We start from the raw sequence: 13,554 nt of genomic DNA, 5'->3' as shown, positions 1-13,554 counted from the left end.
GGACTGGGAGGGTCTTTCAAAGTGTGGTTGAAGGTCCACCCACAAGGCGCTTGTTAATGAGCTCTAACGTTTGAGAACTAATGTCCTAGCTCAGTGATCCTCTGCTTAGCTTTCCATTCAAATAATCTGTGGAGAATTAAAAATTATAGTGATGCCAGGGTCTCAGAGTGCTTAAATCAGAAGTTCTGGGAATGTGGCGAGGTTTTGAGTGGTATTTCAAGCTCCCCGGGTGATTCTAAAATTCCACCAGGACTGACTTCTTTGGGATAGCTACTTGAGTGCGCATGTACACTTAGCTGAGCACACCGGGGTGCCGGCCCGGTGTTCAGTTTCCCTTGATTTAAACTGAGAGAGGAAAGGTGGGGTGTCCAGCAGATACTTTCTGGGTACTAGGGTTGCCAAATTTAGCGAATAAATATATAGGATGCTCATTTATATTTTAATTTCAGGTAAACAACGAATAATTTTTTCTTAGAAGTATGCCCCAGATATTGCACAAGTGTCCTGTATCTGCATTTGATCTGGTAGCTGCCTCCCTGGCTTCCGTCCAGAGTGATGCGATGCTGTGTCGCTGTGGTCGCCGGGGTAGCGAGCGTCACTGTTTTATCCTGGAGGCTCTGGATTGCCACACGTGTGTGCAATCACCGCCACGCTGGGCTAACGAGGCGTGATGAGTGAGTCACTCTCCGCACGCCTGGAAAGGTGCAGGTGTTTGCTGAGGAGCGACAATCGGGATTCTTCAGGAAGCCCAGCGGATTGTGATGCTGTTACCATGGTGTCCGGCTTGGCAGGGACTCGGGGAACAGATGCTGTGCTTTTCACACGACTCTCTTCCTTGAGCCCTGGCCTGCTTTCTTTGTAAGCAGTAAAGGTGCTCGGATCTCTTCAGTGTCGCCATCCCGGGCTGCCTGGTGTTACTAGGGTGTTGAAGCTCTCTAGCATGAGCATATGTCCCGTCTGCAGCAGGAGTCTCCTTTTGAGGTCACAGACCCATTTGTGAATGTGGTAACTATGGTCACTAAATTTTGTATATACTAATTTTATGGCTTCACAAGCCTGCCAGTGAGCCCCAGTTTGAAAACTCCCAATTCATAGCAAAGACAGTGCTAGCTTCCAGGGCAGGAAACCTCATTTCTGCAGGGTGTTTGGGCAGTCTCAGGGCACTGATCTCTCTCCCTGTTAGTAACTCTCTTGTCATTCCTGAGAGCAAGGCTGTTGGCAATGGAAGCTCGTTGTTTCTGTCTAGCGGAGTCCTGGGAAGTTTTCTGACCTGAAGGCCAATTCTCTTTCAGCCAGGACAGAGAATGGAATGGTTTTTCTATGGGTTTGAGTTCCTGTTGAACAGCCCACCTTGCAGAAGTGTCTGAGTTGCAGCAGAAGGTGGCTGGGCCTGTGTGGGCCTGTGGGGGCCCACTTTTTGCCTGGCCTTACTTTTCACCTGGCCTCCCTTCTCAGAGTGGCCACTGCTTCCTGCTTATCTTTTGGGGCTGCAGCAGTAGAAAGTTAAATGGAAATAACTCCTTCTGGGCTTCCAGCAGCTTGAAGAAACACCCCCTGAAGAGAAAGAAAATGGGAAGGCTGTTGACTAGAGGAGAGATTTTTGAGTAAACCAAGAAGTCCTCTCAGAAGAATTCCACTTGACTGAAGAATGACAGACAGGATGGTTAATTTCCCAGGTGTTATGATGATGGATCAAAGTCTTATATTTGCTAAAGACTCATCAGAATCATGGGAACTCAGGGTGGAATGGAGCAGACCTGCTATCCTGTGCATGAATCCCTTAAAATTGATTTTGCATTGTGTGGCTGTGCTCATAAAATACAGCAAAACCTCTTTAACTCATACTAATTTGGGGATTTGATAATTATTGTAAACAATAGAGTTTTAAATAAATGTACATTTATTGGTCATTTACAGAAAGCAATTAAATTTAGGTTAACTTACCAAATAGGTTAAAGGGACCTGTTTTAATGGAAATGATAGATTAATATGTGATGAAGACCAAATACATGCAAGTGAAAACCAAAAAATATTGTTCACAGTATCAATTTGCTTAACTAAGCCATTCTGCCTACTTAGTGGAAAGGTAAACTTTAGCCTGAATTCCCACACAGCCCAAATTAGTACAGTCTCGGTTTAATGAGGTTTTACTGTAAGCACAATTCGCTTCTGCCTGTGTCATCAAGATGGTCATACAAGGATAAAAATTTACATTTGAATTGAACACTCAGTCAACACCGCTGATTTTCTTTTAGGCCTTCTGCAGCTCACTTTTTGGCGCTCCGTTAAATAACGTAATCTCTTTTCTGTTTAAGGGATTTAAGGACAATGTCTATCGGCAGAGAAGAAAGTACTTTGTGGATGTGGCCATGGGTTATAAATAGTAAGTACCTGGGTGACTGTTTTCTGCAACTTGTCGCTGGCTCGTTAGAAAAAACACATGCTGTGCTAAACAGACCCGTCTTCTCTTCACTTTGACTTTGCCGGAGGCAGACGTGAACCACCTTAAACACTCACCAACTCCGTGGGCTTTAAATGCCAACACTGATGTTTGACATCCGAGTATGATTGTGAAAGAATGAGACCTGCGGGCCACAGGCCAAACACTACATTTTCACCACTGTGTCCGCAGCTCCACTCAGGAACCGTTTTTGTCCACTCTGCAGGGCCCAGAAAATGTATTTTCATTTTACTTTGGAGTTGACTTTTCAGTAACTTCCTTCAATGTCTAGCTTCCCCAGTGAGAGTAGGGGAGTCAGCAAGGATGGCCGAAGGGCTCATGTAAGCAGAATAATGAAATGTGTTTGCTTTGTGTGGAAAGGGAAGCTTCCTGTAAACTGGAGGGTTTTGGGAAGAGTTTCACGCCCATTCCTGGATCAGGGTTGGGAGGAAATGGAAGAACCTCAGGACTGGGACGAGGACTGTGCATTGTGCATGGTATTAAGTGGCGGTGACAGAGTGTTTGTGACAGGCAATAATGTAGTGTGTTGATTGCAGGCCATGTCTAGAAAAATGGAGTAAATGTTAGGCCTCTATTTATTCTGCTCACACTAATAAAACTTGTAGACCATCACAGCGCTGTCTTTACTTTGTCTGAGATGTGATCAGCCACATAAATCTTGTCATCAGAACAAAATATAAATCCAAAACCGGTAGGAAAGACTCTTTTTTATTCTAGTTGAGATTAGGTGAGAAACTCGACTATCCTGTGGGACAAGTTTGTCCTTGGTGAGAATTTAGGACATTATATGTGTTATACAAGGTATCAGTGTTATCTTCCTTTCTCCCTCCCTCTCTCCCTCCCTCCTTCCTTCCTTCCTTCCTTCCTTCCCTCCTTCCTTCCTTCCTTCCTTCCTTCCTTCCTTCCTTCCTTCCTTCCTTCCTTCCTTCCTTCCCTCCTTCCCTCCTTCCCTCCTTCCCTCCTTCCCTCCTTCCCTCCTTCTTTCCTCCCTCCCTCCCTCCCTTCCAAGGAATTTAACACACAGGTGCTTAAAGCAAAAGTGAGAGGCTTTCATATCACACCTCTGATTGGTCAGTCACTGGCTCATTTCTGATTTCCCGTGATGCTTTGGTGCTCTTCCTTTCCTTCTCCTAAGCCCTGCTCCATGCATCCTTCATTCCTCTCTACTACATTTTCAATCCTGAAAACCAGGGCTGCTTGGCACATGCATTTTTCCACATGTGTCTACTCCATTCTCCTCTCCTCTGTTCCACGCAGCTTCTTGACCCTTCTTAGACCACTGTGACTTTCTGCCCCCTCACAATGTCAGTGTGCTGATGGCTCGTCCTGGCCCAAGCCCAACCTCATGCCCGCTTCGACCCTCAGCCCCATCGCTCTCTAACCCTGTCTTCCAGAGTCTCCCTGTCAGATTGCCAAGGCAGCACTCTGATGGTTGAGCTCGCTTTTCACATCAGCCCTGATTGGCGCTTGTGAGTGCTGAGATGAGACTGTCCCTGTGGAGTCAGGCCATGCCTGCCTAGGTGGGTCCTTAGAGAAGGGGGTGGGCAGGACATGCCTCTGGGACCTGTGGGGACATGGTCAAAGCTCAGTGCTCAGCAGAGCCTTTTCCTTTAGATAAAAGGTAGATAAAAATGTATTTTATAGGTAGATGCTATATGTAATGTATTATATATAAGAACAACATGTGGTATGTAAAGGATTTTGTTAGCATAGTGATCACAGAACTAGCTCAAATGTTATTTCTCCTTGACATAGCCTAAAAACTGGACAAAGGCAAGCTGATACTTCGATGACATTAATAGAATTAGTATATATGAGTCAACCAGTTTTAAGAAACATTGATACGGGGAGTCCTTTGGTTTTAAAGAAAACACGTTTATAGAGAGAGGAGAGGAACAGAACACATCATTGAAGTGAGGGAGGGTGAGGCTCTCAAAGTTCTCACAGGTTTGCATTTTCCCTTAGCTCAAGAGGGACATGGAGGTGCGGAGTCTGTGGGAAACAAAAGTGAAAACTGGAGGTTGGAAATGGTGGAGATTTTATACAAAGAAGGGCTAGAGGGAGCTGGAGTGTTCCAGGATCCAGCCCCAGTTTACAGGGCGGGGAGAGGAAGGTAGAGGGGTGCTTAGGTTCAAGGGCCTGACTCTCCGTAACTGAACGATCAGGAGCCCCAGATAGGCAGGACACCTGCAATTCATCGTTTTACAGGGAGAAGCTATTCTCATATGACTCACAAACTCTCCCTGTTCTCATACCAGGCAGGCCATATTTTAACCTGAAGGCTATTTTGTGGAGATACAGTTAAAGCAAAGGGTATTTATCTAAGAGAGTTTGGGATCCAGGGCCACTGTAACCCTATGCCCTGGACAGGGCTGAGTCAGGCTGACCACACAGAATAACAAAGTGATGAAAAACTGGGGCATCGGGCCCAGACAGTCTGGGGTTGGAGTCCTGATTCCCCTGCTTCCTAGCTGGGTGATCGACATCCCAGTGCCCCAGTTTCTTCATCTGGGAAGAGTGTCTAACAACAGGATCCGTCTCCCAGGGTTGTAGCAAGGCCTACGAAAGAGAACTCGTGGCTGAGCTTCGCTCAGTGCCTGCCCGTGATTTGTGATCATAGCTGTCAGTTATTATTACACCCTCTCCCCTCCCCTTTTCCACAGACTTCTTCAGTTTCCAGTTGACCTATTGCTTAATTCTTTAGCTGTGTTAACACCATTGTTTTTGCTGCCACCTTAACAAATAGTTCAAACGTCCCTGGAAGTAATCCTTGGAATAAAGCTCCTTCAGTTTCCCATTTAAAGACTGCTGTATATACTGACGCTTTTTGTGCTGACCAACATTCTTTTGGGGGAGAGATTTCCTAGGAATCAATCATATTCCCATTTGTGCTTGTGGGGGAAGCTGCCAAAATACTGGTAACAGATCGCCAGGTGCCTCGGGTGTTTCTCGTTGGTGGACAGAGTGAGGAAGTTGCCTAGGGAGTGCTTAAATCTGGAGAACACGAACCAGGGGCTTGTAGAAGGTAGAGAGAGAGCAGTGGTTTCTTAATGCTGTGGCTTCTATGGGTGTGGGTTTGAGCATGGATGAGGGCTAGCCATTTTTCTGTGTGTAAATACATTTGTGTTTGTAAGCTGAGGGCGAGGCTCAAGCTTGTGTTCTGATGCTGGTGGGGGTGGGTTAAGTTTTAAGTGGGCCTGGGTCATCGGCTCCAGGTAGCCATGCAGTAAGATTTGCTTTTATTTTACAAAAGATAAAGCTACAGTTTCTAGTTGAAATAGGTCTTTTTATCGTGCTAATGGCTTTCTGAGTGAGCAAAGGAAAAAGATGTCAATACAGTAATTACTTAAAATAAGCTTATTTGAGTGGCTTCTGGCAAGAGTGCTATGATCTGATTCCCAAACCAAAGCTTGAATCACTGGTCTGAGAAGCAGATAGGTGCTCCTGAAAAACTCCAGCGTGTGGGGTCCCTGCAAACATAGTTTGGTGATAAAAATAGAGGCCATTCTGACATGGGGAGACCAATTCAATTCCCCATTGACAGTTTGTTAAGGCTTTCAGGCCACTGAAAAGAAGTCAAATATATGGTCAGAAATATAGGCAAAGACGAAGTAGAGAGGTTTTGGGGTTGCTGTGGGGATTGGCAGGAGGTAGTCTGAGGTGTCTAAAGGGGAGGGGGAGGGAAAGATACGAAGTTTAGAATAATATCTATTGAAACCACGGCCAGGACGCCCTCTGGAGAATTTGTGTTGAAGACTATATTTTCTGTGATAGCCCTGAAAGCATAAAGCAGGGGGCAGGAATCAACACACGCAGAGGAAAATGAAACAATTCCACTCTGTGATGAGAAAACAGCAGGCTCAAAGTCTGTATAACCATGAGCCTGAAAGAGGAGAGGGCCCGGGGACTGTGTCCGCACACTGAGAATCGTCGATAGACGCCACTCAGGTGAGTTTCTGATTGACAGCGCTGCCTTGAAACACGATTGATTACCCAGAGGCCCGCGGCCGCCTGCAGACATGCCTGAGCTCTGCGGCCAGGGCGGCAGGAAGACCTAACTGCCTCCCCAGCAGCAGCAGAGGAACCGTCCATCAGCGCAAATCCCATTCTCCATAGAAGACTTGAGAATGAAGGCCCTGAAATGACAGGCACTGTTTCAAAATCATGTGTGAGGGATGCGGATCACAACCTGGCCCCCCACCCCAAAGAAAAGAAATCCTAGTATAAACAGAGAAGTACCCCGTGATTAGGTAACGTGAAGCACGTGGAGACCTGCAGTCACTGGCAATGGAAGTGCGTGGGGGGCACGTGGCATGTGGAGGAAGGGAAAATTATGACTGTGATGTTGTAGCTGTAAGGTTTGTGTGGCACTCGCCAGTTTTCTGTCATTGGCACCTTCATCTTTTAACTGTGGCATTAGCTTTCCTGCGTTTCTGTGGGTTTCACAATTGCTATATTGTTGGGGGGAGGAAATGAGTAATACATTTTTTCCAATTGACTAGAAATAAACAGATTTTTCTTTGGGGGCTATTATAATGATTATTCCTCAACAATATGCATGCATATTTAATTTAATTATATTAGTGGCAGGGGTGGTGGTAGTTATTTCCATCCATCTTACTCTCTTGGAAAGAGGCCCCGAGCTCTGACTTTAATATGCCATTCTTGTTTGCTTAAATTGATTTTGAATATTACTGTGATTGTGTTTTGTTATGAATGTACTTTCTCCTGGTTGAAATTAAGGTGTACATGAACCTCATGTTCTTCTCATGGGGCTGCTTCCTTTTTGCTTTCCTTATTTTTTTCAGTCCATGGAACCTGAAATGCAAACAAATAAAAGCAAATGTCAGTGGGTAAGGTAAACAGGGGAGTTTCAACATGTCATAATTTGCTTCAATTAAAGTTGGAAAATTCCCTAATTTGCCAAGGAAATTCATTTGATTTTAAATTATGGGATCCAAAGGGTTCCTTGACATCTCTCAGCCTAAGTTTTCTCCTCTGTAAAATAAAGATAATAGTATCTCTCTGTCTCTCCCCTGGGGGTATTTTAAGGATATAATAAAATCAATGGAGCATTGCCATACACTGCAATTTAGTATTATCTTTATCAAAGCAATAATCAATCCCTCTGGACCAAAAGCCTGGGGCTTACTCAGACCCCTGACCTGCTTATAGGGCTTCAGTTACTTTCTCCAATTTCTCTTTCAACCTGAGAGGCAGTGCGTGGAGTGGCTGAGTTGTAGAAGTTAAAACTGGACTGCCTGGGGTGAATTCCAGCTTTACCACTTACCAGCTGAGGGGCCCCTGCAAGTTATTTGTCTTCCTTGCCTCAGTTTCCTTATCTGTAAAATAGGGATAACCCTAATCTGCTTTTTAGGATTATTACAAGGATGAAATGAGCTAATGTACTAACAACACTTAGAATGCTACATAGCAAGTGCTGCTTATGTATTTGCTAATATTTTTATAACATTGGTCTTCTCACTTTAGCGGATCTCTCCTTTGTATCTACTATCATGCTCCAAATCTTTCTATTACCTTTTGATTAATACCCTTCTCCATCCGCCTTGGCCAAGACTTTCTTTAAGCCCTGAAATCCACCTGACTTTTACACTGTATTAGTTATTTATTGCTGTGTAAAATTGAGCGGTTTAAAATAGCAAACATTTATTATCTCACAAAGTTTCTCAGGGTTGGAATTCGGGAGCAGCTTGGCTGGGTGGTTCTGGATCAGGGTTTCTCACAAGGCTGGAGTCAAACTGTTGACCAGGGAAGCAGTTGTGTGAAGGCTCAGTTGGGGCTGGGAGACATGTCACTCACAGGGCTGTTGGCAGAAGGCCACAGTTTCTTGCCACATGGACCTCTCCACTGGGCTGCCCAAGTGGCCTCAAGGTATCACTTGATATCACTTGACTTCCCCAAATCAAGTGATCCAAAGAGGCCAAGGAGGAATCCATCAGACCTCAGAAGTGACATACATCACTCCTGATGAATTCTGTTGGTTTCAGAGCCCAACCCTGATACGCCGTGTGAAGGGGACTGCACCTGGGCATGAACACCAGAGGGCAGGGTTCACTGGGACTGTCTTGGAAACTGGCGAGCACACACATTTAACTTGTGTTCAGTAGTGTTTCCTTAAGCCCCTCCCTAACTGCTCTACACAGTGAGTGCTCATGTATTACCTATAGAATTAATCTACAGAAAGCAGGGCTGGCAAGGTGTGGCAGGACGTGTGGCAGATGTATAGGCACTGGAGCTAGACAACCGGCTTTGCATTCCTGCTCCCCTTCCAAGCTCTGTGGCCATGAGCCTTGACCTAGTCTCTGAGTCTCAGTGCTCTCATCTTAAAATGGGCACAGTATCTACCTGTATCACTGGGGGGATTAGCTATGATTACAGAGCCCACATGCTGACTGGTACAAGCCGGTGTTGAATCTATGATAATACGATTTATTATCATCCATGCGTTTAAGTTGCTAAGGGTTCCTTGATTCCATATAATCATTTGTTAAGCTTATTTAAAATGAGTAAAGGACTATAAAGAGTGAAAGAATTAAGGAATTTCTGGCTGCATGGTGGGCTGGGTTAAAGGAGCTTTAAAAAAAATGTGTGTGTGTGTACACCTTTCAGTTTCATGTAACTCATGCACACAGCTTCCTTCTTCAACCTGAAAAAGTGACCCTCTGTAAGGCCTTCCCAGGTCAGCGAGTCTCAGCTATGGTTAGAGGGTACAAGTTCGGGCTGGGCTGTGTTGGAAGCATCCCTGAATGGCCCATGGTGGTAGAAATGTTCACCATAAGTGGACCTTTTAGCTGGCTTATTTGGATAGTTTTAGCTTCCGTTAGTTCAATTCTGGCCATGTCCTGGACACTGTGTTAAACATGTTGCTTGTGTTCTCTCAGTTAACCTCACAGTAAGTCTTGGAGACAAGTGGCATTTATCATACTCATTTTGAAGATGAGGAAACTGAGGTTCAGAGACATTAAGAGACTTGCTAACGGCGACACAGTTGATCGTGTCACCTACATAAACACCAGCTGTTAATGCTTTAATTTCTCTGAAATTGAGTAGTAAATTGAACATGAACAAAAGCAAATATTTGTAATCCTAGGTTTATTTCCCAGATGATCAAAATAGTTTCTGAGTAAGGTGACTTTCAGGGGTTTCCAGTGTGCCTCTCTGATGGAATCAAATATCTCCGTAGCTCAAGAAGCCACGTCTTTTCTTCTTCTTTTTTTTTTTTTTTGGAAGTAGATATAACACTTCCACTTGCCATACATGTTTTCATATACAATTTGAAAATAACAGTGAAAAAACTAAGTAAGTTACTTGAAATTTTTAAAAGTCATCCACTTTACAGAATTCTCATCATATTTGAAATGCATAGTTTTTGTATGGATTTAGTACACAAAATTTTGTGGAGCCGGGATTCAAATGAGCCGTGTCTGACTCCAAGGCCATGTGTTGTCTCTTGTAGGGGGATTGGGACACCTGCCTGGCCTGGGCCTGGCAGCGCCGCATCCTCGCCCTGTGCAGTAATTGTGCTCTCCTCTCTCAGGCCCTGTGCTCTCCTCCTGCTGGAAGCCTGACCCTCGTGGGATACATTATGGATGGAAATAAACACAGCTGGGCTGAGGCTTGAAAAACAATTGCTAGAGATTTGTCTTTCTCTGGCTTTTTCTAGTTGCTAGCCTATTTATTTCTTGATTTTTTGATTGACAAAATTGCACCCTTTGAGATTCATTTGCTCTGAGGGTAGGTACATAGCTAAACAGAGACTCTAAAACAAAACAGCCCCAAATGGAGACTAGCATGTTTGAAAAGTGCAATCACAGGCCCAGCAGGCACATTCAATTTGGGTGACCTTGTGAATATTCCACTCAGCTCCATTACAGAGAGAGAATTCTCTCCTTCATCAGGGAATGGTGATGAGATTCTAACCTCCCCTCCCCATCAAAGCAGAGAAGGGCATTTTTTTGCCACCCTCCTTCCCCTACCCCACAGCCCCAAATACCACATGTTGTCAAAATGAAGCCCCCTGGGACTGAGATTCAGTAATTGCCATGCATTTTAAGATGTTGGATAGACACAAATTATGGAATGGATGAGCCTTTGGAATAAACGCATTGGGCTTTTAAGCCAGCATCTCACTTCTCAGGAGGTCTTCTCAGTTTCTTTCTCAGCTTCTTCATTCCTGTCGAGATCGCTGGGCAGGAATCAGTCATAGGTTGACAGAAGAAAGGAGATGGATGATCAGAGACCAAGGGAGGCTCCCTTGAGTAGAAATGTTTGGCAGATAGTGGGGAGAGCCGTTTGCTGCTCTGTCTCTCACCTCCTGATGTCCAGTGTTAAAAAAACTTTCTTAGCTGAAAGCTTTTCTGAAAGAAAGGGTTTACTGAGCCATATGCCAGCCAGAAAAGGGCCAGGTGCTGGGGCAGGAAGGCTGAACCGCCAGCAGCAGGGCACCACGGAGCAGGCCGCGTGTCCCCTGCGCTGGCGTCCACGGGCACTCTCGTAACATGATGTTTTGGAGAACAAATTTGCAAGTTGTTTTGAAGGAATTTACATTGGCTCCAGATAAGGAGGGTGGGGAAAGGTGAAGCCGGGCAGCTCTAGGATAAGTGCATGGCCTGTAAAAAGGAAACATTTGCTGCTTTTGATTGGTTGTGGGCAGCAGTCCTGACCGTTTGTGTGTAAGCTGGATTCACAGGTCTGGTGGTCGGTGAATAGAAACCTGGACGTTGATTCGAAACTCCCACGACCATTCAGGAATGTGAGCAGCCTTTTTTGTTAGTTGTCCCACAGCTATTAACTGGTTAGCAATTCTTGTCTCTTTCTTTCACTCTTTGGCTTGCTGTAATTTAATGTAGGACATCTCAGAATTTTTCACTTGTCAACCAGTTCTGTGCATATTGGGGCTTCCCTGCCCCCAGGTAGCTGTGACGATTTAGCTTTTGTTTGGGCTGGAGGATTACCATTCATGGCGGAGTTTTTCCTAGGAGACATTTGCAATTATTGCAACTTGCAGAAAAATAACTGGGGTGGCTCCACCTCTCCACCTTTCCAGAAATTTTCGTTGACCTTAGCATTTCTCATTTCATGCGAGAAGAGGCATGATTTATGGGTCCTGCTTGGTTTCAGAATGTAGCTTAAAGGAATACATTACTAACAGGAGTCCTAAGTGCTACATTACCTATTTTTAGATAGGCGAATCTTAATTGGAAACAAAACAAATAGAAGACAGAGGAAGAATGAAAGGGAAAAGGTATGCCTTCTTAACAGGGAAAAAAACCGTAACTGGGGGGTTTGCAAGGTTTTATCCTTAATGACATTTTCCTCATCAGTTTCATTGACAGATGGTCACCTTGATGAATTGTGGGCTGTATTGTGTTGTGGGTCCAAGGTTTAATTTTTTATCTTCTCTGTCTGTTTGAGAAGAGGCACCTTAGAAGGCAAATATGTTTTCTTCCCGACTGAGCTAATTTTATCCCATTTCATTATCCTCCATTGATTTGCTTTCCCAGATTTTGAATGAAGCTGAGATATATGTGGCTGTTTGGGTACTTTGTGACTCCTGTGTAAACACTAGTGTTGATACTTTAATTTCTTTGAAATGGAGCGGTAAATTGAAAAGTAGAACAAACCCAAATAGTTGTAGTACTGGGGTCATTTCCCAGATGACTAGAATCGTTTCTGAGAAAGGTCACATTAAGGTTTTTAAGAGTGCCTTTTGTGTAGGATCTAAATATTTCTCTGCCCAAGAGGCCACTCCCTTTCTCCCTTTTAAAAAAAAATCTGCATAGCAACTTCCATTTGACATAGATGGAATCAATCAAGTTGAAAACAAGAGCACCAGAATTAAATGACTTGGGTTTTTAAAAAGTTATTCTGCTCTATACAGAATTCTCAGCATATATGAAATGCACATTTCTCGTAAGTATTTAAAAGACATCAGGGTTTATGGGAGAATCATTTTCATGCCAAATATTTCTCACTACCTGAAGTTCAGCTCAATGGTGGAAAGGAAGGGAGCCTGAGAGTCACAAAGAAAAACAAAAGGGAAAATTGATTTGGAAAATGTTTCTCCTTTTCATTTTTTGGGCTTGGTGGGTTTTTTAGATGTGCATGAATACCTCAGTAGGATGTTGTCTGATTATAGCATGACTCCCACAGCTGTGAGAAACATTAACACAGTAAGGCTGGGGATTACTGACAAGGCCAGGAGTTGCACCAAATTCTAACTTGTTTCCCAGGGAATAAGGCATGAGTATTTTTACTGTAGAATGATTTCCACAAACATGAAAGATTAAAATTACTTCTACAAGTCTTGTCCAAGAGGTGAGTGGATTTATCTGAAAGAGTGCTGCTTTTTCATCTCCAGACCCAGTCCTGGCCCTGCAGGGAAGTGATGAAATTTTATTTATTTCTCTACACCCAGAGGAAGAGAGCCAACTATGCTGAGTACCCATTAGCTCCTAGGCATTGGCCCAGGCGCCTTACAGATGCCACATCTTTTGATCGTCTCAGTGTTGTGCTGTTGTCTTATTTCCCTCAGTTTCAAGTGAGGACACAGAGGCCAAACTCAATGCAAGATACTTATTAGGCACTCAGTACCGTGTAGTGAAGTGTATTGGTTAAGAGTGGTCTAGAGCTCCCCTTCCTGAATTGGAGTCCCTGCTGTGCCTCTTACTAGCTGACTGATCTTGGGAAGATTACTGCCTGTAAGCCTCAGTTTCCTAACCATAAAATGGGGATACAAACAGTCATTTAATCACCCTAGAAGGTGAGCAGTGTATGGTATAATCAATGTCATGTGCTATTATATTATTGTTATTGTTATAGCTAAATGGATGAATGAGTGGGTGCTATTCGGCCATGAACTGCAGGGTGACTGCATTCCCGCATCCACCCCTGAATGAGGTGGGGGCCCGGTAGTTACTAACATTCCGCCCCTGTTGGTCAAGAGGTAAAATGGATGGGGTTGAAAGTGAGCTCTGGAGACTCTAGCCTGGGTCCCTTCATCCCAGTGGCCTAAGATTGTTGACTGCTATTGAATTGAAACTCTTTTCTGGATTGCCTTCTTTGAGTTCCAC

At 44.3% G+C, this 13,554-nt stretch overlaps 1 protein-coding gene across 1 annotated transcript in view; it reads left to right on the top strand.

Moving 5' to 3' along the window:
* TPH2 (tryptophan hydroxylase 2) overlaps positions 1–13,554 on the top strand; it is a 93,390-nt gene that overhangs the window by 7,938 nt on the left and 71,898 nt on the right. Inside the window, exon 5 of the mRNA XM_081128221.1 lies at positions 2,316–2,383. Coding sequence (XP_080984347.1) covers positions 2,316–2,383 — 68 coding nt within the window. The remainder of the gene's footprint in view (positions 1–2,315; positions 2,384–13,554) is intronic.

This window comes from Miniopterus schreibersii (genome assembly GCF_964146895.1).
Source record: "Miniopterus schreibersii genome assembly, chromosome: 2".
In the NCBI taxonomy this organism is placed as follows: Eukaryota; Metazoa; Chordata; class Mammalia; order Chiroptera; family Miniopteridae; genus Miniopterus; species Miniopterus schreibersii.
The sequence above is the reverse complement of the archived record's forward strand: the minus strand, read 5'-3'. Positions and strand labels throughout refer to the sequence as shown.